This window comes from Thalassophryne amazonica, chromosome 4 (genome assembly GCF_902500255.1).
Source record: "Thalassophryne amazonica chromosome 4, fThaAma1.1, whole genome shotgun sequence".
Classification (NCBI taxonomy): domain Eukaryota; kingdom Metazoa; phylum Chordata; class Actinopteri; order Batrachoidiformes; family Batrachoididae; genus Thalassophryne; species Thalassophryne amazonica.
The window spans coordinates 20,421,935-20,446,810 of NC_047106.1; the positions used below are offsets into that span (position 1 = coordinate 20,421,935).

General features: G+C 40.4%; 1 protein-coding gene across 2 annotated transcripts in view; it reads left to right on the forward strand.

The window, feature by feature from the left end:
- hnf1ba (HNF1 homeobox Ba) overlaps window positions 1-24,536 on the forward strand; it is a 35,799-nt gene extending 11,263 nt beyond the window's left edge. For both annotated transcript variants that reach the window (XM_034169181.1, XM_034169182.1), the window contains exons 5-10: window positions 4,818-4,972; window positions 16,274-16,400; window positions 16,495-16,677; window positions 17,118-17,236; window positions 18,486-18,530; window positions 23,715-24,536. In XM_034169181.1, the coding sequence (XP_034025072.1) occupies window positions 4,818-4,972; window positions 16,274-16,400; window positions 16,495-16,677; window positions 17,118-17,236; window positions 18,486-18,530; window positions 23,715-23,735 (650 nt within the window). In that variant the 3' untranslated portion in view covers window positions 23,736-24,536. The remainder of the gene's footprint in view (window positions 1-4,817; window positions 4,973-16,273; window positions 16,401-16,494; window positions 16,678-17,117; window positions 17,237-18,485; window positions 18,531-23,714) is intronic.
- The last annotated feature ends 340 nt before the right edge of the window (window positions 24,537-24,876 follow it).

Sequence of the window (24,876 nt, forward strand, 5' to 3'; positions counted from 1 at the left end):
GGTACACAGTGTGTTTTCCTAACCTGTTATGCCTTAAATAAATAGAAAATAGCTGTTATTCCACAGAAACTTTGCTTCTGTGATCAGGACAATGATATTTTGAAATTTGTCCATTTTCAAGAATATTCTCGATTCGCCTTCACTACTACTGAGTAGTCTTCTAGAATATTCTTTAACTGCTAGAACGGTCCAGAATTTTCTATAAGTTTCCAGAATTATCTAGAAATTTAAAGAAACTTTTAGAACTTTCTAGAACGTAAAAAAAAAAAAAAAAAAAAAATCAAAGTTTGTGCTGAATGTAGTCATTTTTCCATAGACTTTAGACATAAGCAGTTGAAATATAACACTTAGAAGCCAGGAACAAAAATTGTGTTACATAGTGTAATAAATGATTTCACACTTTAAGTTTCTAAATTAAAAGTGCACATTATGAGGATAAATTGATTAAACGTTGGTTAACTTTGATGCACCACATCAAGACAAAAAGCAAGTTTTCTTTGCTGATGCAATATTTCACATAGTACCTATCTGAGATTGTTGCAGGGAATAATCGTACAACATGCATGATGGAAATTACGAGCAGGTGCGGTTGAAATTAGGTGTAGATTTTAGCGAGCTTGTTTGTTTTTGTCATTTACAAAGTCTAGGTCTGGTTGCCAGTAAGGCTAAAACAGCAGTCCACTACCCGTAGTTGCCAGTTCTAGTGGCCTGTGGTAGTTATTGTTTGCCTTTCAACTTCCCCTGGTGGTTCAGAGTCGCTAAAACAGATCCAGTAGAGATGTGCATTAGAATTTGGCACTGGTTTTATTCTGGATGCCTTTACCTGACTCACCTCCAGTTCTACAGGGAGAAACACACACAGGCCCCAGTGTTCCCAAGCGTTCTCATAGCCTAGTACTAATTAAGTCCTACCTACTCTGCGTCACCTCTAAAACCTGGCCGGATCAGGTGCATACATCGCAGATGGCCTATGGCAGTTAGTTTAATTAACTAGTAATATTATTCAATTAATGCTAAAAACATGACTTTTGTGGTTATATGGTGAATATAATTCTGGAGTATAACAGGGGTCACTTTTGTTTTAATGTATTCATCTCTGGCTGGTCCTCTGTGTGATTGCTTGACATCACTGATGCATAAAGCCCAAAATCTCAGTTTGCTGCAGATTAGACTTCTGAACTTTGACCCTCACATCAGATAAGGAAACACATTCCCCCAAAAATATAGACTTTGGTCAAGAGATGATACAGAAAGAAGAGCAGGGGACTAAGGAAGGAACCCTGGGGTACACCATATGTGACAATAGAAGACATACATCAAATTTGGATGTTTTTAACAAAAACACCATAAAATCGAGTCGGTGCTGTGTAAGCTGTGCTGTATTTCTCTTCACATCACAAAACCCGCAGACTCATCAGTTCCAGATCAGCTACAGTAGCAGGGGGGATTATCCATGGGCTTGTGTCACCTCAGGCTAGCTTGGAACAGGGACAAATACAGAAAGAATGGCCCAGGTCTGCACTTTCTGTTGCACTGTGTCTCACAGAGAACCACAAAGAGACTGGATGTACGTCCTGCAAAGACCCAGGAGGTCTGTTATATGCAGCGGCTGTACAATGAGCGCTGCCTGGGGATGAGGAGGCAGGCTTTGATATTACATGGGTCACACAGGGAGCTAGAGGCTTTAAAACCTGCTGAAGCCCTCTGCTACCACTCCCCTTGTGAGGTTCTCACCCTCCCCCTGCACTCCAAGAGCTTTCCTCATCTCTTTATGGAGGTCACATCATACCAGATATCATTCCGGGATCTTGATCTGTTTTGCAAGTTGACAGTGTACCGACCTGTGTACATGTACAAATAACCAGCTTTTAGATTTACAGAAACTGAAGACTGAAGGTTGTTGATGCGATCGCTGCTATTAGCTTTAGATACCAAGCCTCTCAAAATGTGGATCGAACCCGGACGTTTCCTGTAGCTAAAATGACTTCTACCCAAAGAAACAAAACTGGCTTGAATAGCATCCTTTCCTGTTTCTGACACTAAGAGGTCACCCAGCTCCAAGATAACTGCCTTTTTATTAGTCCTCTTCTATTGTGTAGCAATGGGGGTCATGAGTCCAATGGAGTGCTTTATTGTTCTGCAGAGGTGTTTACAAGGCCTGGTGGACTTTTGTGAGGTTTCTAGTGTGCTGCCGAAGATAAAATGAACTCTGTGGTTTGTGCAAAATGGAGGACGTGTGTTTGGAGGATGAAATATGGCTCTAGAAGTGAGTCATCTATGGTTGGTAAAAGTGTTACCAGTCAATACCTGGATTACTAGTTGGAAACAAAACTGCAGTTGAGCAAAACTGGGAATTAGCCTTAACTGATTAATAACTGGAGTAAGCTCAATTCGGAAAATTTCCAGAGGAGGGGTTTTATGTAGTATGCCAGAGGTTGAATTACCAGGAAACAATACAAGTAAAATAACATTTTGAATCAAGTCCAGATCTGCCATAAAATGTAATCAACTCTGTCCTAAGATTAGGACCAGCTCTGCAAAATTACGTCACAATCTGTCTTCAGCTTTGTGATTTATAGTGCACACAGACTAACAGATAGGTGTGACCATATCTACGCTGCTTAGCGGGTAACGAAGAGAGCTCACACGCTGTAAATGGTTTACAATATGGGTACATTAACTGACATTAGTGAATGCAGTAATAAGCATTAACTAAGTGAATTAAGTGCTGCATCTCAAACTCAATCAGTAATCATCTTCCATATCTTTTATAAAGTATTAAATGATGTATGAATTAATACTTTAGTTAACAAGAACTTGTGGTTTCTCCATTTTTGCATGGGGTTTCCACACTGGACCTGATATGGAACCGCAGTTTGATTTGCCGTACGTTTTACATCGGATGCCTTCTTGGCACAACTCTAGATATATATGGAGATGGGGGTTTGGGGTTGTCTTGAACCAGGAACCTCCAGTTTTGGAATCAGACTCAGTAACCGGAACATTACTAATAAATTATAATGAAACAGTTAATTCTTATTTCACTGTTAGTTTTGGTAACTGGATTGTATTCATATAGCGCTTTTCCATCTGAATCAGAAGCTCAAAGCGCTTTACAATGAGGCCTCACATTTATACATGCCGATGTCAAGGTACTGCTATGCAGTACCTCTTCTTCTAGCTCTTGGATTGATTCATGGTCAGGCTACCTGTCTGTGTCCTTGGACAAGACATTTCATCTGCATGTTTTTGTGAAGGCTCTCAGTTGTCCAGGTGGTTTCCATAGCTTCTCTACCATTTCATCTGCATTGTCTCAGTCCACCCAGCTGTAAATATGTACCGTCCTTAGCTGGCGAAGTAACCTGTAATGGACTAGGGTCCCGTCCAGTGGAAGCAATTCATTCTCCTCTATGTAACACGATAATATCAATCAATCAATCAATTTTTTTTTTTATATAGCGCCAAATCACAACAAACAGTTGCCCCAAGGCGCTTTATATTGTAAGGCAAGGCCATACAATAATGATGTAAAACCCCAACGGTCAAAACGACCCCCTGTGAGCAAGCACTTGGCTACAGTGGGAAGGAAAAACTCCCTTTTAACAGGAAGAAACCTCCAGCAGAACCAGGCTCAGGGAGGGGCAGTCTTCTGCTGGGACTGGTTGGGGCTGAGGGAGAGAACCAGGAAAAAGACATGCTGTGGAGGGGAGCAGAGATCGATCACTAATGATTAAATGCAGAGTGGTGCATACAGAGCAAAAAGAGAAAGAAACAGTGCATCATGGGAACCCCCCAGCAGTCTACGTCTATAGCAGCATAACTAAGGGATGGTTCAGGGTCACCTGATCCAGCCCTAACTATAAGCTTTAGCAAAAAGGAAAGTTTTAAGCCTAATCTTAAAAGTAGAGAGATAATATCCATAGTTAAGCGTCAGTGGGTGGGCCCCAGGGCCTATGTTGGTGTTACTTTTTACTCTTAGAAATATGTGTCATTTCTTTTCCTCACACTTGAAAACCCCTGAACTATAAACACGTTTTTAAGTTTTCTAAAGGGAAAAAAAGATGTAGTTGACGCCAGAGCGTCTGCTCCCGTTATCTCAAGTAGTTGTGTATAAATGCATGTTGTCATGTGCGGCTTAAGTCGGCGGTGCGTTCAGGGTGCCACAGCTGGGTCAGGGACAGATTGCTCTGTGCAGATCTGAGGACAAACAGTCTGTCACATCAGACCCTCAAACTTCCAACCTGGGACAGACTCTTTCCCTCTGTGAGACTGCAGGATAGGAATGTGTTTGACATTACTTGCGATTGCATAATGTTTACTCTGTCGGTATCGGGGTGGGGGGGCTACACTGGCAAACAGATAGTGAATGGGGGGCATTCCTTTGGACCTCAATATGAGACAACATGTTGTCTAGACGAGGTTCAAGTGATGCCACTGATGGAAGACCTCACAATAGTATTTTCTCATCATTGGGGGGCGGTGGGGAGCAGTCATTGATGGCTTGCATATTGATGTCATCCTTGCATGTGTGCTGGTCACCATGTACGGCACAGAGGCTGGTGGGAGTTCTGCGTTGCTGCTGTTGTGAGCACACACACCGAGTGGCCTTGGCTGAGCGACACAGATAGCAGCAGCGAATAGGTCAGCGTGTTTGTTTGTCCTCTTCTGTGTGAGGCAAAGAGCAGGAGAGTCTCTGCTCGGTTGGCATGACAGCTGCGCGACATACCACAGAGGGAGGTGCTGTTAATTGCTCTGCCCTCGATTTGGATTATATGCCTGATATGAGCAACTAATTATTCTCTCTGTCTCTCTCTTAGTGCGATACAGCCAAGGGCCCGGTGAGGTCACCTCCTCCACAACCATCAGTCACCACAGTAGCAACGCCATGGCGACGAGCCAGTCGGTGCTGCAGCAGGTGTCTCCGGGAGCACTGGACCCCAGTCATAGTCTGCTGTCACCTGATGCCAAGATGGTGAGTGAACACACCTGGGCCTTCGTGGCCTCAGATTAGATAAGACCAGACAAGCGCTTCGCCTAAACGTACACAGTAGGTTCCTGAACCTCCTCTCCCATAGACAACAATTGGCACATTGTGCCCTTGTGTTTGGAAGGTGGAGCCGGGGTGGTAGGCCATGGCTGGAGCCATCACCACAGTGCGCCAGGCACGTTCAGCACTCAGCCAATAAAGCCAACAAAGAAACATTCTGCTCTTATTGATTAAATGCCTTGCAAAGAGAAGCCACAGGTGGAGCACTGCTTGTTCTGCTGGAGCAGTGACGCCAGCGCTGGATCAGACCCAGTACTTTTTGTCTGTTCCAGAGAAGGGACTGAGTTTCTCCTTTCTGCACTAGTCCAATATTTGATCAGGGAAAAGGAAATCTGTGCACGGCCACGCGGCTTTTGAGTAGCGGTGTGGCCGAACATATGATCGATGGTTTGTGATTCAGTATTGTTCTTTGCCATGCAGGATTAAAGCCACTCATCTAACTGCCTTTTGCTGTGCCAGGTTTGCTGATGATACAAATTCATGCAAATTGAATGCTGAGTCATGCACGCAAACTTCCCTTTGGGGTTGCAACACTTCTGCCTTCTGGATTAGGATGAAGCGACCAGCAGATAGTGCAGCATGCTGGTTTCTCTTCTGCAGTCTGACAAGTCGTTCTGCTGCAGGCAGTGCCGACGAGTGGGAGGATCCTGATGTAGATGTGTTATTTTGTACACTTTTGTTCACATAATACGCCTCACACATACACTGCAAAAACTCAAAATCTTAGCAAGTATATTGTCTAATTTCAATTCAAAATAAATAAAATACACTTAATATAAGACACGATCACTTAACAAGTACAATTTCAGTAAGATATAAGGACTTGTTTTTAGATAATTCAGCTTAAATTTTTAAGTGAAAGAGTCTGGGAAAGATCTTGGTTTTGAGTCATAATTGAGACAAAACAACCTTATTTGACTCACCATAAGACTGTTAAGCTGCTGTTTTATCAAGCACTTCAGTTTCAATTTATTTTATTTGTATTGTGCAAAATCACAACAATGCTGCCTCAAGGTGCTTCACACAAGTTTTATGTGTAAAAGATATATATATATATATATATATATATATATATATATATATATATATATATATATATATATATAAATAAATATATTTTGTTAAAAAACATTACGAAACAGCTTTGTGTGCAGGTATTTTTTAATGCATTACAAGTATATATACCGGATAATCTTTAATGTATTTGCAGTGGGTGTACCGTATTTTCTGGAGTATAAGTCACAGTTTTTATCCCCTCGGTATGAAATATGGGGGAGGGGGGATATAGCGATCAGTCTGTCCATCCGTCCGTTTTCACTTGTTAGCGTGATGTCTCAAGAACCAGTTGATCAATTTTATTTATATTTAGCAAAAGGGTGTACTTGGGTGATCTCCCGACACCAGTTGATTACGGTGACCTTAGGGTCAATTTAAAGGCTACAGTGAGATATTGTCATTGCCACCCTTGTTGGCGCGACATCTCAAGAACATAGTTGGCCAACTTCATTCATATTTACTGTAAGGGTGTACTTGGGTGTTCCCCCGACACTTTGTATTACCGATTTGTGGGGGGCCGGGTGATATGTCAACTCCTGATGACATAATGATGACAAATGATGACACAAAATCATGAGCTTCTTATTCAGAACAGTAATTGCAGTCACTATTTAGATCAGACTTTCTCAGGAATCAAAGCACTAAACAAAATAAACACCAATAATAAAAGTATAAATATCAATAATAAGAAATACACTTCAACAATGTGCAAAAATCCCAAATTAATAAACTGATAATACTGAAAAAGGTGGGATGTATACTCCATTGGGATTTATATATGGGTTTTTCCTCTTCAAGAGGTCTTTTTTAACAGGTTTGACTTTTACTCCTGTGTGACTTATACTCCAGAAAATACGGTATCATCAAGGAAAATACAATTCAGATTGGGACTTGGTATCAGCAAATGCTTAGTATTAAATGACTCAGACCAGGATTGGATGCAAAAAAAACTTGATTGTGTCATACCTCAGAGACACATGGAGTGCTCATGCAAACTGTAGGTTAGACTTTCCACCATTCAGGGTTTTCACGTATCCCATAATCCCTTGCACGCCAGAGAGTCGCTGCAGTCAAAACAACATAGAGAATCCACACGATGACAATTGTAAATGAATATTATACTCCAAAAATGTCATTTTTTTATGCTTTTCATCACGTTAATAAGAGACTGCTGCATGATACCCTGAAAACTTGCTAAAACAATTCTAACAAAAATTCCGTGTCTGCTACGTTTAATCTGCGTGGAATTTAAAAAGCGCAAACCGAATTTCAGACATATTATATATATTAGTCTGGAACAAAGAGGACAAACAGTGTTGTAAAGAACAATAATGAAGACGTTAAAGAGCAAACTTCACTTCCCCCAGAACGACATGATCAGGAAGCGAGCGTAGCTCACAGCAGCTCCCATTGAAAATAACGGAGAGACAGTCTGTGATTCTCGCATGTTTACATAAAATAAACGTAATAACAATGTCTATAAACCCAGAGAATATATTCATGAGAGTTTTAGGCACAATATAAAAATTGTTTTATGTTGCGATGTTAATTGTGTTGTCCGTGTGTAGCGGTTAAAGTGAAGCGTGATCAGAGCGTATCAATGGAGTTCTCAATGTTACTGAGATCTCGCAGCGCTGCGACCTCTCCGAAGTTCTGCGGGATTTGAAACCTGAAAAGCCTCAATTGACTGTGACAAATGTTTTCTCTTTCATTTGGATGTAACTGCACCATATCTAGAATTTTTGTCAAGATGATACAAACCGATGTTTTAGTGTTGACCATACACTGTCGATTTATTGAACAAACTGATTGGCCACTAATCCATGCATGAACATAAGGAAACCCTTAAATTTTAGGCATAGAAAATCGAGTTGAAGGAATAGTTTGTTGGCACAAAAGGAGGAAAAGCTCTTAAGAATTCATCAAACATGTTGAAGAAATCCCTTATGCCAAACCAATATATTGTTAGCCTTTCCCAATATACTGACATCGTCCTGTTACACTGGAAGGTTTGCTCAGCATATAAAACTTTATTTGTCTCTTACCTCATCATTTGAAGTAGGTCATGGAGCAAATACAGATTAGCTTTTGTTAGTCAGAGCAGAAGTAGATATTTGGTCATTATTCTCATTTCACAAAATGTAGGCTTTAAACAAATGTATGCATTTGAGGAGGAAGTTGGTCAAACAACACAGGTAAAGGGACTAAACCTGCTCCATTGTATACAGTCTATGGTCTATGGTCCAAAGAGGGCGATACTGAGCTCAGTCAACCTGTGTTCACGTTATAATGTAATGAAGCACATTTTGCACCTACCTCCTCCAATAATATCGCCACCAACTGACAGTCATTATTTGAATGTGGATGTTAAAACTCAAAATGTGAATTATGGGTTCCAGGAACATTTTGTATGAAGTTGGAGCTTCAATAAATTTTGGTGGTGTTCCAAACTGTTTCAAAGCAGTGCAGTGCAAGTGTCATACGTAGCCATATACAGATACAGATTCTTTATTGTCATTGTAATCAGTATGACAAAAGGTAAGGTGCAAGCCTTTCAGTGCAAATATAAACCTGAGTAAACGATGGACAGACTTGAAAGGTCTGGAAAACAAAAGAAAAATCAACATAAAATTTAACCAAATGAAAGAGGTTTGTCCAGAGCACAAAAAAAAAAAAAAAAAAAGAATGTACAACCCCTGGCAAAAATTATGGAATCACCGGCCTCAGAGGATGTTCATTCAGTTGTTTAATTTTGTAGAAAAAAAGCAGATCACAGACATGACACAAAACTAAAGTCATTTCAAATGGCAACTTTCTGGCTTTAAGAAACACTATAAGAAATCAAGAAAAAAAGATTGTGGCAGTCAGTAACGGTTACTTTTTTAGACCAAGCAGAGGAAAAAAAATATGGAATCACTCAATTCTGAGGAATAAATTATGGAATCACCCTGTAAATTTTCATCCCCAAAACTAACACCTGCATCAAATCAGATCTGCTCGTTAGTCTGCATCTAAAAAGGAGTGATCACACCTTGGAGAGCTGTTGCACCAAGTGGACTGACATGAATCATGGCTCCAACACGAGAGATGTCAATTGAAACAAAGGAGAGGATTATCAAACTCTTAAAAGAGGGTAAATCATCACGCAATGTTGCAAAAGATGTTGGTTGTTCAGTCAGCTGTGTCTAAACTCTGGACCAAATACAAACAACATGGGAAGGTTGTTAAAGGCAAACATACTGGTAGACCAAGGAAGACATCAAAGCGTCAAGACAGAAAACTTAAAGCAATATGTCTCAAAAATCAAAAAATGCACAACAAAACAAATGAGGAACGAATGGGAGGAAACTGGAGTCAACGTCTGTCACCGAACTGTAAGAAACCGCCTAAAGGAAATGGGATTTACATACAGAAAAGCTAAAAGAAAGCCATCATTAACACCTAAACAGAAAAAAAAACAAGGTTACAATGGGCTAAGGAAAAGCAATCGTGGACTGTGGATGACTGGATGAAAGTCATATTCAGTGATGAATCTCGAATCTGCATTGGGCAAGGTGATGATGCTGGAACTTTTGTTTGGTGCCGTTCCAATGGGATTTATAAAGATGACTGCCTGAAGAGAACATGTAAATTTCCACAGTCATTGATGATATGGGGCTGCATGTCAGGTAAAGGCACTGGGGAGATGGCTGTCATTACATCATCAATAAATGCACAAGTTTACGTTGATATTTTGGACAATTGAAAGGATGTTTGGGGATGATGAAGTCATTTTTCAAGATGATAATGCATCTTGCCATAGAGCAAAAACTGTGAAAACATTCCTTGCAAAAAGACACATAGGGTCAATGTCATGGCATAGGGTCAATGTCAACGAGCAGATGTGATTTGCTGCAGGTGTTAGTTTTGGGGATGAAAATTTACAGAGTGATTCCATAATTTTTTCCTCAGAATTGAGTGATTCCATATTTTTTTCCTCTGCTTGGTCTAAAAAAGTAACAGTTACTGACTGCCACAATCTTTTTTCTTGATTTCTTATAGTGTTTCTTAAAGCCAGAAAGGTGCCATTTGAAATGACTTTAGTTTTGTGTCATGTCTGTGATCTGCTTTTTTTCTACAAAATTAAACAACTGAATGAACATCCTCCGAGGACCGTGATTCCATAATTTTTGCCAGGGGTTGTATAAATGAAAATAAATTGAAAAAAAATCCACCCTGGCCACTCTCTGTGTGAGCTACTGCCATCAGGCAGATGGTACAGGGCCATTAAAGCAAATATAAATACAACCCCTGGCAAAAATTATGGAATCACCGGCCTCAGAGGATGTTCATTCAGCTGTTTAATTTTGTAGAAAAAAAGCAGATCACAGACATGACACAAAACTAAAGTCATTTCAAATGGCAACTTTCTGGCTTTAAGAAAAATAATTGTGGCAGTCAGTAACAATTACTTTTTTAGATCAAGCAGAGGGAAAAAAATATGGACTCACTCAATTCTGAGGAATAAATTATGGAATCACCCTGTAAATTTTTATCCCCAAAACTAACACCTGCATCATATCAGATCTGCTCGTTAGTCTGCATCTAAAAAGGAGTGATCACACCTTGGAGAGCTGTTGCACCAAGTGGACTGACATGAATCATGGCTCCAACACGAGAGATGTCAACTGAAACCTAGGAGAGGATTATCAAACTCTTAAAAGAGGGTAAATCATCACGCAATGTTGCAAAAGATGTTGGTTGTTCACAGTCAGCTGTGTCTAAACTCTGGACCAAATACAAACAACATGGGAAGGTTGTTAAAGGCAAACATACTGGTAGACCAAGGAAGACATCAAAGCGTCAAGACAGAAAACTTAAAGCAATATGTCTCAAAAATCGAAAAATGCACAACAAAACAAATGAGGAACGAATGGGAGGAAACTGGAGTCAACGTCTGTCACCGAACTGTAAGAAACCGCCTAAAGGAAATGGGATTTACATACAGAAAAGCTAAAAGAAAGCCATCATTAACACCTAAACAGAAAAAACAAGGTTACAATGGGCTAAGGAAAAGCAATCGTGGACTGTGGATGACTGGATGAAAGTCATATTCAGTGATGAATCTCGAATCTGCATTGGGCAAGGTGATGATGCTGGAACTTTTGTTTGGTGCCGTTCCAATGGGATTTATAAAGATGACTGCCTGAAGAGAACATGTAAATTTCCACAGTCATTGATGATATGGGGCTGCATGTCAGGTAAAGGCACTGGGGAGATGGCTGTCATTACATCATCAATAAATGCACAAGTTTACATTGATATTTTGGACACTTTTCTTATCCCATCAATTGAAAGGATGTTTGGGGATGATGAAATCATTTTTCAAGATGATAATGCATCTTGCCATAGAGTAAAAACTGTGAAAACATTCCTTGCAAAAAGACACATAGGGTCAATGTCATGGCCTGCAAATAGTTCGGATCTTAATCCAATTGAAAATCTTTGGTGGAAGTTGAAGAAAATGGTCCATGACAAGGCTCCAACCTGCAAAGCTGATCTGGCAACAGCAATCAGAGAAAGTTGGAGCCAGATTGATGAAGAGTACTGTTTGTCACTCATTAAGTCCATGCCTCAGAGACTGCAAGCTGTTATAAAAGCCAGAGGTGGTGCAACAAAATACTAGTGATGTGTTGGAGCATTCTTTTGTTTTTCATGATTCCATAATTTTTTCCTCAGAATTGAGTGAGTCCATATTTTTTTCCCTCTGCTTGGTCTAAAAAAGTAACCGTTACTGACTGCCACAATTGTTTTTCCTGATTTCTTATAGTGTTTCTTAAAGCCAGAAAGTTGCCATTTGAAATGACTTTAGTTTTGTGTCATGTCTGTGATCTGCTTTTTTTCTACAAAATTAAACAACTGAATGAACATCCTCTGAGGCCGGTGATTCCATAATTATTGCCAGGAGTTGTATAGTGCCATATCACAACAAAGTTGCCTCATGGCGCTTCACACAAGTAAGGTCTAACCTTACCAACCCCCACAGCAAGCACACAGGTGACAGTGTAAGGAAAAACTCCCTCTGATGATTTGAGGAGGAAACCTCAAGCTGACCAGACTCAAAGGGGTGACCCTCTGCTTGGGCCATGCTATTGACACAACAGACAACACAGGAAATTTGGGAAATGGGATGAGTCCTTTAGGATGGTGTTGACTCTCCTGAGACAGTAAGAGCCATGAAAGTTCCCCCAGTGTGGGTAGAGGGCACCCAGTGGTCTTCATTGCCATTTTGGTAACCCTTTGGAGATCTTTCTTGTTTGTCCCTGTACAGCTGGCAAACCACATACAGAGGCAGTATGTGAGGATGATCTCCATGGTACAGTGGTAAAAAGACAAGCAATCTCTGGTTTATGTTATTTTTCCTCAGAATTTTCAGAAAGTGGAGTCTTTGCTGTGCCTGTTTTATTTGCCAAGTGTATGGTGTTCCTGTCCCAGCTCAGTTTCCCCTCTATGTGGACTCCCAGGAAACAGACGTTTTTCAAATGGTTCTTTAAAGAACTGACAAAGGAGCCTCAAAGAACCATTAAAAAGGTTTCTTTGTGCAACATAAATGCTACTCCAAAGAGCTTCAGCAAAAATTGGTTCTTTAAGGAACTTGTTTTAGCTAAGGTCTTTGTGGACCAAACTGTATTTGTGCTGGAGACCCTCCTGTCCTGTGCACCAACAGCATTTCCTGTATATTCATTTCGTGAATTGTTCTGTAATTTATGTCTGTAGCATGGCCCAAGCAGAGGGTCACCCCTTTGAGTCTGGTCTGCTTGAGGTTTCTTCCTCAGAGGGAGTTTTCCCTTACCACTGCTGCTCTGGGGGTTAGTAAGGTTAGACCTTACTTGTGTGAAGCGCCTTGAGGCAACTCTGTTGTGATTTGGTGCTATATAAATGAAAATAAATTGAAACTGTAGAAACAGTGGAGTGTCCTTGCCTCAAGTGGAGGAGTTTAAGTATCTTGGGGTCTTGTTCACAAGTGAGGGACGGATGGAGCGTGAGATCGATAGACGGATTGGTGCAGCATCTGCAGTGATGCGGTCGCTGTATCGGACCGTCGTGGTGAAGAGAGAGCTGAGTAGGGGGGCAAAGCTCTCGATTTACTGATCGATCTACGTTCCAATCCTTACCTATGGTCATGAGATTTGGCTCATGACCGAAAGAACGATATCGCGAGTACAAGCGGCCAAGATGAGTTTCCTCCGCAGGGTGGCTGGGCGCTCCCTTAGAGATAGGGTGAGGAGCTCGGTCACTCGGGAGGAGCTCGGAGTCGAGCTGCTGCTCCTCCATGTCGAAAGGAGTCAGTTGAGGTGGCTCGGACATCTTTTCCGGATGCCCCCTGGACGCCTCGCTGGAGAGGTGTTCCGAGCACGTCCCATTGGGAGGAGGCCCCGGGGAAGACCCAGGACATGCTGGAGGGACTACATCTCTCGGCTGGCTTGGAAACGCCTTGGGGTTCCCCTGGAGGAGCTGGGGGAGGTGTGTGTGGATCGGGAGATCTTGGTGGCTTTGCTTGAGCTGCTGCCCCCGCGACCCGACTCTGGATAAAGCGGAAGAAAATGGATGGATGGATGGATAAATTGAAACTGGTTCAGTTCTTTGAGCCTTTTAAATCACACTTTCTTTCTTTTTTTTTAAAATGCCAGCAAGTTCCTTTGGCTACTCCCTTGTTGGCACTTGGGGTCACCACAGCAGATCCAATGTGGACCTGCATGTTGATTTTGTACAAGTCTTACACTGAATGCACATTCATTCTCCATATTACATGGAGAATGGGCATGAGCAGGTTTGAACCAGGAACCTTCCACACTGGAAACAAGTGCACTTAAGTGTATGGCCTGGTGGCCTGCCCACTGGCTTAAAAAAATGCCACTTAATGTAATTTAATGCCTATTTCACATCCATCATACTGCCAAAGCATAAACATAGTGGAGTAACATACAAGACAAAGAAATCAAAAACATATGGTCTACATTTATTCATCTATATTCTAATAGCCAAGTGGCCTCTGTGTGCGTGCCTGTGTGTGTATGGGTTTGTTCGCTGAGAAACCAGGGAGAGCTAACATTTGAGAAGTGTATTGCATGTCTATGCGTGTATTGCGTGTTTCTGCATGTCTAAACTTAGAACCACCTGCTTGCAGCAGAATGCAGAAAAGACAAAAACCTCTCTGTGTGTGCGTGCGTGTAACTTTGATCACGGACAAACTGGGGACAGCTAACATGTGCCGTTTGGTATAATTGTGTCTTTTGGGTCAAGGATGAACGCTGCCAAAATGGAACGTATTTTTGAAGAAGCTACAGATATTAGTTAATGTTGCTAACTAGATTCTGGACTCATACGCCATTCCAGCAGGGGGCAGTAAATCATCTTTATATTAAAAGCATTGGTGCCTGCATGCATGATTTGATTTAGTAGTTCAATGTAAGTACATAATATAATTGCAAATACGTTAAAAATACATGGATGACACAATGGATGGATGACAGTGAAAACACTTATTTCCATTGTGGTCCATTTAAAAAATCAAATGACAAAATGGAAGTAATAATAAAACAAAATAATAAGAATAAGAATAATAAGAATAATTAATAAGAATAATAATAGTGTGTATATAATAACAAGAACCTAAACAACTTTTAAATACATTGAGACAGTAAATTAACATTAAAAGGGAAAATAAAAGGGGTGAGTTCTTCTTCTAAAAACTGTTGAGGTCTAACGGTCTAAAGACATTCTGGACTCACACACCATTCCAGCTCATTATACAAGCTTTGTTTAATTTATTACCACCCTTGAAAAATGTCAGCTACCTATTTTATAAACACTACCCAATCTAGAGCACATGGATCCCCACAAGCAAGACGCTAGTTATTCTATAACACTAGTAGTGAGACTGTTTGCTATAAATTTCTGATCGAAACTCCACAAAAAAGAGAATTCAACAGTTTCCTGCAAACACAATCCACCATTGTAATGACTGAGCAGTTGTAAACAAAAGTTTTATAACATCTCAGCAAAGGTCAGATGTGCACACACACACTTTCATTGTTATCTATTATGTAGATTGTTTTTTTTTTGTACTTTGAAGACATACGTATGCTGCATATGAGTCCAAGACAGATTTCCCTGTGGGACAATAAAGTATATCGTATGGCAACACTACTGTCTAACACAGAAAAGAATATTCTGTATTAACTTCAAAGGCATTTTTGAAGAAAAATCTGATTCACTGTTTAAGACCTGTAGATAAGTCAAGCAGTGTATATAAATTCACGTCACCTTAAAACTTGAAAAAAAGAGTAAATCACAAGAAAAAGGGACAAAATCGCAATATGTAAAACATGACAAGGGTCAGGGCGGCACGGTGGATTAGTGGTTAGCACTGTTGCCTCATAGCAAAGATGTCCTGGGATCGATATCTGCCTGGTCCTTTCTGTGTGGAGTTTGCAAGTTCACATGGGTTTCCTCTGGGTGCGCCAACTTCCTCCCACTACAAAAAACATGGAGATTAGGTGAATTGTAATCTTCAAATTGACTGTCTGTGTGACTGTGAGTGTGACAGAGTTTTGTCAGTCTATATATGGCCTGGCAAAAGACTGGTGTCCTGTCCATAGTGTACCCTACCTTGCATCCTAGGCTCCAGCACCCCCCCCCCCCCCCCCCCCCCCCCATGACCACACTCACAGCTAAGGAAACATTCACCACTTCTATGCAGGCCAGTCTCACATTTTTTTTGTTTGTTTGTTTGTTTTTTTTGTGCTCCCTTGACGAAATTAGTCAAATTTTCGTGACGGATTTTTTTTTTAAACTCACTATTACTAACCCTACTCCTACCCCAACCCTAATCTCCCTAATATCACAAACCAATAAATTAATGTATATTTCGTGTTGCTGAATCACGACTTGCCGTGAGACTGAGTTGCTTCTATGAGATTAAGCTTTTTAAACATCTTTCATTCATTCACCTCTTGTTAAAGCTGGACACATTTACAACCAAATAACTGAAAAAGGACCTTTAGGGCTTAAATAGTATGTTGGACATACCTTCAAAAACAAGTGTGTATTATTCATTTTGCACCATGAACCATCAATCAAAAAAGGGTGCAAAGTCTCATGGAAAGTCTCATTTTTTTTCATGTTCAGATTTCTGGTTCAGGTGGAGGACTCCCTCCAGTGAGCACACTGACCAACATCCACAGTTCCCATCACAGCCATCAGCAGACACAGAACCTCATCATGCCTCTTTCTGGAGTCATGGCTATAGCACAGAGTAAGTCTTCCCTCCATCAGAACACTCAAATTAAAGTTATTAATAGTGCTGTGTTTGGTGCTGAGCTCATTAATGTCCCGCTGTGTCTCACCAGCTTTGAACACGTCACAGTCTCAGACGGTGCCGGTGATCAACAGTGTTGCAGGCAGCCTGGCAGCCCTGCAACCGGTTCAGTTCTCTCAGCAGCTCCACAGTCCGCACCAGCAGAGCCTGATGCAACAGTCTCCGAGCCACATGAGCCAGCAGCCCTTCATGGCTGCTGTCACACATTCACACAGTCAGTAACACACAGTGCTGCATGCTCTTAACTGTCACGAGGTTTTGTGAAGCACAATAGCGCAATGGTAATCTTATTTATCTTGAGTACTGGAACATTGGTTGTACATCGGGGTTGTTAATTTATCTGCAAAATGCTGAAATTGTGCAGCTTAAGATGTTGTAAGGTCTTAATTTAAAGAACAACTCCCTTAAAATGTCAACAAAATCCTGAAAAAACTTTTTGAAGAGTACTGTTTATTAACAACTACTGTTGCAGCGTAAAATGTCTATTATGTGCAATGTTGCTAAATATATACATCGTGTGTCCATTATGATCATGACATTACAACAACTTAAACAACTGAGGTTTACTGTAAACCTCTTACCATACATTCAGTTTACAATGGGTCCATGTACAAATGAGGACTTTGTAATTGTTGGCTGTTCTTGCCTTTGCAGTGTATCCACACAAACAGGACTCCCCGCAATATTCTCACCCATCGCGTTTCCCATCAACCATGGTTCTCACGGATACCAACAACATCAGTACTCTCAGCTCCATGCCCTCAAGCAAGACGGTCAGTCTTTAACCCACATGGGTCAGAACAACCAGCTCACTTCGATCTGCCTATCCGTCTCACTAATCTTTATGGGGACGTTTGCATGACAACAAACAAATTTTAGAATTTTTACAGTTTTCTCTGTAATGTAGCTGCTTATTGTTTCCTAAACCACCCTTACTTGATGTATAAGTTTAATTTGGTCTTGCATTAGATCAGGCATGGGCAACCTGGAAGAAAGACTATGTGCAGGCTTCAATTGACCCTGCAGTGAGTGCACGTAGTGTTAAATCAACTTTTCATAGACTTCATTTGTACTGTGATAGAGTTGAACACTATTTGAAATGGGACCTCATGCATGCAGAGTCAATTTAACTGGAAAACCTATTGTGTGGCTAATCCATACTGAAAAAAAATTGTCATCACTCCCACCTGCAAATCATGTTTTTAGAGTTTTAGTGAAATAAAAACTTCCAAGCAATTTGTCTGGAAACATTTTCTGGTGGTGCATTGTAATCATGAAAATTCAGTAAGTTATGTCTTCTATAATATATTCCAAATTTAAGGTAGAACTCTACTAGTGTATTTACTAAGGCAGGGGTGCTCAAGTTCGGTCCTCGAGAGCTACCTTCCTGACACTCTTAGTTGTCTCCCTGCTCCAACACACCTGAATCCAATGAAAGAACTGTTAGCAGGCTTTTAATGAGCCTTTCATTGGATTCAGGTGTGTTGGAGCAGGGAGACAACTAAGAGTGTCAGGAAGGTAGCTCTCGAGGAGCGAACTTGAGCACCCCTGTACTAAGGTATATCTAAATATCTAAAAAAAGAGAAGAGTAGAATAGAGTAAAGTAGAGCCACTTAGGTGCCTGGTCTTGAGAACCAGGGATGGATGGATCATGTTGATTAAAATGCAAGTATGCACCACCAAGAAGTATACTACGATTATTCCAGCATTTTTTTTTTTGTTTAAGTTCTCAATCTTAAATTTAGACTTCAAGCATTCCAGAAGGTTTGCTGGACAGATGTTTCACTTGATGTAAGATGTGGTCAGCCCTTTGACAATAAATATAAAATTATATTTGGCCTCCTTGTCCATAGAGTTGCCCATCCCTGAACTACATGTATTAAAAAAAACCAGCCTCATATCCTCACGCCATTCTGATTGAATAACGCAATCTGGACACACGCTAACAAAAGGAAGGCGCCGATGCTACAAGCCGTGTGTGTTATGATTGTGTGTTGACTTGTTTAATTCCTGTCACATTAGGACGCTCCTGTAAACAAGATGGTGCAACTTGGGGGTCTCTCCTGGGTAAATACAATTTTCTTAGTTCAGTCACGCAGTTCAAATGCACTGAAACAAATCATCAAAATCGCACATCAAAACACTTGAAACACTTGTGGCCGTGCACACTGCTTCTGTTGCTGCTCAAAGCTTTCAGACTCCTGCTGGTATTTGGTTTGACCTCATCAGTAGGAGAGTATTGAAGGAGAGTTGGGGTGGAAAATTCACATGTTGTTCCAACATGAAGCAAAACCATTGAACACTGAGTGGAGGTACTCAGTGCATTGCGGAGCCTGGCCAACTTTAGGAGCAGTGACAAAGTTGCCCTTTTTTCATATCAAATGACTGAAATGAAACAATGCAATTGATAGTCCTTATCTGGGTCTTGCTTAGTAACAGTCTTTCAAACAGTACCCAAGGATCCTCCAAAGTGTCCTAGCATCAAAAGCATCCAGTGGTCACCTTAAGTCACTGGTTAGCATCCAAGTCTCACAACCAACCATACAGTAAGACAAGAAGCACCAGGACCCCAAAGACCTGGACTTTCATTCTCCTGTAAAGATATCACCATCACCAAACATCTGTATCCAGTGACCTCATGACTTCATGAGCTCTTCTCGGGTGTGTCTTGAGCTCAAAGGCCAAGGACCCAGAGACATGAATCTCACTGCCAAGATGAGTGAATGCCTCTATAAGTCAGATGATTTCTTTGCACACAGATAGATTTCTGTTGGCCACCTCCAGGAAGTCATTGGAAGCCTGGAATTTATTCTTGATCCAGGACAGTTGCAAATGCAGATATTCCGATTGCTCAGCTTCTCAAATGCTACAATTGTGGTATTCTTGATAACAGAAAAAAAAAAAAAAAAAAACTGAGAGACCAGCATCATCTGCAAAGTCAAGGTCAGTAAACATTTCCTCGCCAACAATAGGCACCTAAATCACTGGTTTCCACAACTCTACCCAACACCCAGTCCTGGCAAGCATTGAACAGTGTAGGACCTAAAACACATCCCTGAGGAATGCCAGTTTTCCACTATAAAAATACTCTGTCTCTGCCTCCACTCCGTACAGCACTCATAGTACGTCTGTATAGGCCAGCTATTATGTCCAGCAACTTCTTAGGGATAATCGTCAAAGTGTATTTCAGTTTCAAAACCTGTGTTATATTATTAATTTATTTCAGAGCTAATGATCTTGGTTATGTCTGTATATGAGATTCAGAGTTCCATAACATTCAGTAGCGGTGAAGCATCATGGGAATTTACACCCAACTTGTCCTTTGAGGCTCTCCCATATATGATACTCCTCACAATCCTATTTCCTCTTAAGGTTCCATCTAATCAATCTCCTGCTTCCTCAACCTGAACGTCTCTTGATTAATGCTGCCTCCTTTCACTTTCCTCTCTAAGAGTCGCCTCTGCCATCAGGAAACAGGCCCATCATCAAACTTCTCCAGGCTTTGTGTCATCCATGCTACAGTGAGGCTGCTGATAGGCCAGGTGGAGGGAGGGGGGTGTAATATTTTTTCTTCTTTTTCTAATTATACCTCTTCCTCTTTCCTACTTCTCCCTGCTCTCAGTGATCGCTCTACCCTGACATGCTGTCCACGGTGTGTTCACACGCTCAATTTCCCACGCTGACGCGCAGTGTTCAGGCTGATGGGATGATGGGTCACAGCTCTGCCCGATGTAGTGGGGAAGTCACACAAATCCCTCGGAGGGTTAAACAGTGTGCTAAGCTATTTTATCATTCGTTACACAAACTGGATTCACTTAATAGAAATTTGCATTTACTTGGCAAAAATTGAATTTACGCTCCAATTAGAATATTTCCAAACTCGGGTGTCAAATATTTAAAAAGTGAATTCCTTCTATTTTCATTTAAACTATGACTAGTCTAAATAATTACCGCCTGGTCCATTAGTATTTGGACATTGACATAGTTTTTGGAATTTTGCCTCTGTACACCACCACAGTAGAGATGAACTGTTGAGATGTTCTTGTAATGTCGACCTTTAACTTTAATTCAAGGGGTTTAACAAAAATATCATATTAACCGTTTATGAATTACAGCTATTTTGATACACAGCCCCTGCATTATAAAAGCCCATATGTATTTGGACAAACTAAACACAAGTATTATTATTGATACAAATCATCACTTTTACAGCCAGTTTTCTTTAGACAAGTCAGGATATGGATCCATACATCATGGATACATGAACGTTCTAACTGGAGAAACCTGGCATAGTGCAAACTTCTATCTCCTTCAGAAAAAGCTGGATGATATGGAAAGTGCATACAAACAAACAAAACACAGTCATCCTTACATTTACTTTGACTTGTGTTTTATCGCAGACAGAATGAACCCAAAATATTTCATGTCTTGTGTGGTCAGCTTCATTTCATTTGTTCATATACATCCATTGTTGCATTTAAGGCCTGAAACACATTCCAAAAATGAATAAAAACATAAAATAAAAGTTGGGATTGGGCAATTCATTCTAAATATAAGGATTAAATCATCACTTTTACAGTCAGTTTTCTTAAGACAAGTCAGGGGATGGATACATGAACATTTTCAAGGTACTGAATATGTCCTGGATTTCAGTTACACCAGTCATTAAGAAATACAAAAAATATGTTATTGTATGGTAAATCTGTGTTAGGTTGGCAGTTCTCAAAAATGGAGTGACCATGCTGGAAGACAGCTAGTGAGGGAAGCCACTAAGACACCCATTACAGCTCTGAAAGAATTATAGACTTCCATGGATGTGAGTGGAGAAACTGGGATATGGTGCAACCTTTGCCTGTTGCATCCCCACTAACTGCTTCATGTTGGAGTGGGGTAGAAAGGGATTGTAAAACAGGAAAGCAGATCAAATATGGGCTCAGGTTTCCCGTGTGACTTCTGGTAAAACTGCAACTCTTTCTATAACCACAGAAGCCTATAACTTCTTTAGAGTCGTCTGGTTGTCTTGGTGGCTTCCCTCATGAGTCTCCTTCCACCATGGCCATTCAGTTTTTGAGAACTGCTTACTTGACACAGATTTATCATACAGTACCATACTGTTTGTATTTCTTAATAATTGATGTAAATGATGTCTAAGACATATAGTGACATGGAAATGTTCATGTATCTATCCCCAGACATCTCTCAAGACAACTTTCTCAAAAAGTGATGATTTATACTTATATGTGAAATAAATTGCCCCCATCCCAACATTTTTTTTTGAATTTGTTGGAGGTTTTAAATGCAGGAATGGATGCATAGTATATAAAAAATTAAATGAAGCTGACATCACAAAACATTAAATATCTTAGGTTCATACTGTCTGCAACAAAACGGAAATCAAGGATCACTGTATTTTTGCATTTTACATGTCATTCTAACTTTTACTGATTTGCGGTTGTAATAGAAATAATCCTTATATTTAGTTTGTCTGATTACTTATGGACTCTGAAAATGTAAGCAGTGTGTGTACAAATGGCCATGGTTCCAAATGATTAATATGATATTTTAGTGAATTAAAACTACAAGCACATCTTTATAGCTTCATTTAATCTCCTCTGTGGTGGTGTTTGTGCAGAAGTATAAATATAACACAATACTAAAATACCCTCGGCCGTATGAGCACTGTCAGCTTTATAATTTACAGTTGTTTAATTGGTATCCCAGTGCAATATATATATATATATATATATATATATATATATATATATATATATATATATACAGACACACACATTTATTGTTATTTACATTAATTATTAAGATCCTATTAAGCCCCTTTATTTTGTCACATGATCATTTCACAAGGACCACAATGGAAATAAGCATTTATGCTTTATTGTGTTATCCATGTATCATTGACACAGTCGCCTGTGTATGTTTATATTAATGTTGCAGAATAAAATCAATCGCTTATGAACAATATTTTATTTACGTTTTAATGGCATCTGCAGGAGGCCATGCGTTTGTGCATACGAGCTTTAATTTAGCTTTGAGTTAGCGGAAGTTAGAGTGCACGCTGACGTTCACGAGATGTCTTGTAAATCACTCCAGAGGTGTTATCAGGTTACAAAAACAGTGTTTTCAATTTTAGAAGTGTTTATTTCTTGCTAGCTTTTACATAATATATGAGAAACATGTTATATTTACACATAAATGAAGCGGTTTTGAAGCACCAGAGAGACACCAGTCAGTGATGTCACGGTGCCACTCTACTCTGATTGGCTGTCACTTCCGCCCCTAAAAAAATGGATGATTCATAGCACAAATATATGAAACAGAATGTGACATTTTGACCTCTTAAAATACTTCTTAAAATAGGTCAAGGTTAACCATCTTTGAACTTGTCCAAGGCCTGTGTCCCAAGAATGTTTGATGTGAATTTTAAGACTCTGGCAGCAATAGGGCTGGAGTTATGCTGAGCACAGACAGACGGACACAAAATCTTTGCAATACCCAATGGCCACATTTGACAGCCTCTGGGAAAAACGGTCCTTGTCCAAATACTTATGGACCTAACTGAGGCTGCAGACAGAAAATAATAAGGTGTTGAAGCAGGACATAATTGGTTGCACTTTGCGCGGTGGCGTTTCACAAGCCCAGTATTTAGAGAGCGATTAGTGTGCAGACTCTGCCAGGTATTTTCTTATCAGGGCCTTTATTTGGTCGCTGCAGAATGGAGAGCTGTGGGTTCTTCTCATGACATGACGGGCTGGCTCAGACTTTATAACACTCACTGTTTGCCCAGAACCCTCCATTATACCTGAGACTGTTTAAAACTCACCTCTGCTCAGAGCCCAGTGTCTAATGACCGAAAGCTGCAGGTCAGTTTTATCAGGTAACGCTGTTTGCCGGCCTCGGGGTCACGCCGGGGTCAGCTGCCTCCACCCACCGACATAGACAGGAGAGAAATAAATTCCACAAACAATCTGAAAAAGGAAAAAAAAGTCTGTTAATGGAAACAAGGCTTTTTCGCGTCAGCGGAAGAAGGATGAGGAATGTATTTGGTCAGGTGTGGCACATGGAGGTGCAGAGGTGATGTATTTGCTTAGGTTTCATTCGTTAGTTTACTCTTGGGGGGCGGGGGGGGGGGGGGTGACGACTAGTTGATCATATCTGAGTTATTGCACAGATTGTATTATTGTCTTTAAGTAATTCAAGCCTAACCTTTTCTGACATTTCTCTCCTTGTTTTCAGTGTCCGCTTCAAGCTTGGTGAGAGTGCACACCTGACTTCATCGGTGCTCAGCAACCACAGCACATTTTTCCACCTTCTCACCGTGGTAACCATGGCAACGCTTAATAACCGGCAACAGCGCGCTGGTTGATGAGTCGGTCAATAAACAAGGAGTGGCGATGACGGCAGGCGGTGATGAAAATGAGACAGAGTCACACGAGGAGACTGGACTCGCTCTGTCACAAGTGATCAACAAGGATAAATGTTTTTTCTTCTTCTTCTTCTTCCTCGGACCACAATCTTTGAAAACAGTATTCAATTTTTCATGTCCATTTTCAAAAATATCAAATTTCTTTTCTTTTTTGTGACAATACGAAGGAACAAAGACAAACCAAGCACAGAAAAACACTCATGAAACTAATGCTGTGAGGCGAGTCACAGATATGCTGTGATTGACGGTGGAAAAATGAAGACGATTCTGAATCCCAACAGATCAGTCTGGGAATGCTGAAGTACCATCTGATGCAGACTGTCTCACATCTGGGTCCTGGATGTCACTGGTAGATTCATATCTTTCTTTAGTGGCCACACAAATTCCGACCCTTTCATTGGACTTCAGAGCAGAACTGTGACGTTCACAATTACCTGAAATATCTGTAAGAAAAAAAAAATTGCCTGTTGAGGACCATACAGGCCATTTTGTCTCTGTGAGCAGAATATTTGCAATTTATGTAGAGGTTAGGAAATACTGGAAACTATTTTCAAAAACATACAACTGAAACAGAGAATTTCCAAAAAAAAAAAAAAAAAATTTATGCTTAAAAAAAAAAAAAGCAAGGTCATGTAAAAAAAAAGGCACCATGTATCTTAAAAATGGATATTAATGTTTGTAGCAAATATACCCCAAAGACACTGAGCAGATGTGTTGTAATACTAATATTATTATTGTATTGTGGCGCACATTCTTGCCTTGCAGCTAGAAGGTCATGGGTTCAAGCCTGCCCATCTCCGCTCTTCTTGTTGATGTAGAGTTGAGTCAGGAAAGGCACCTGATATCTGCCAGATCATGCAATCATGCCATGCACATTTGCCAGAATGATGGACCTTTAAGATTTCTACCATGAAAAACCCACCATACTGAATGGGATTTTTTTTTTTTTTTTGACAAAATGGATTTTGCACA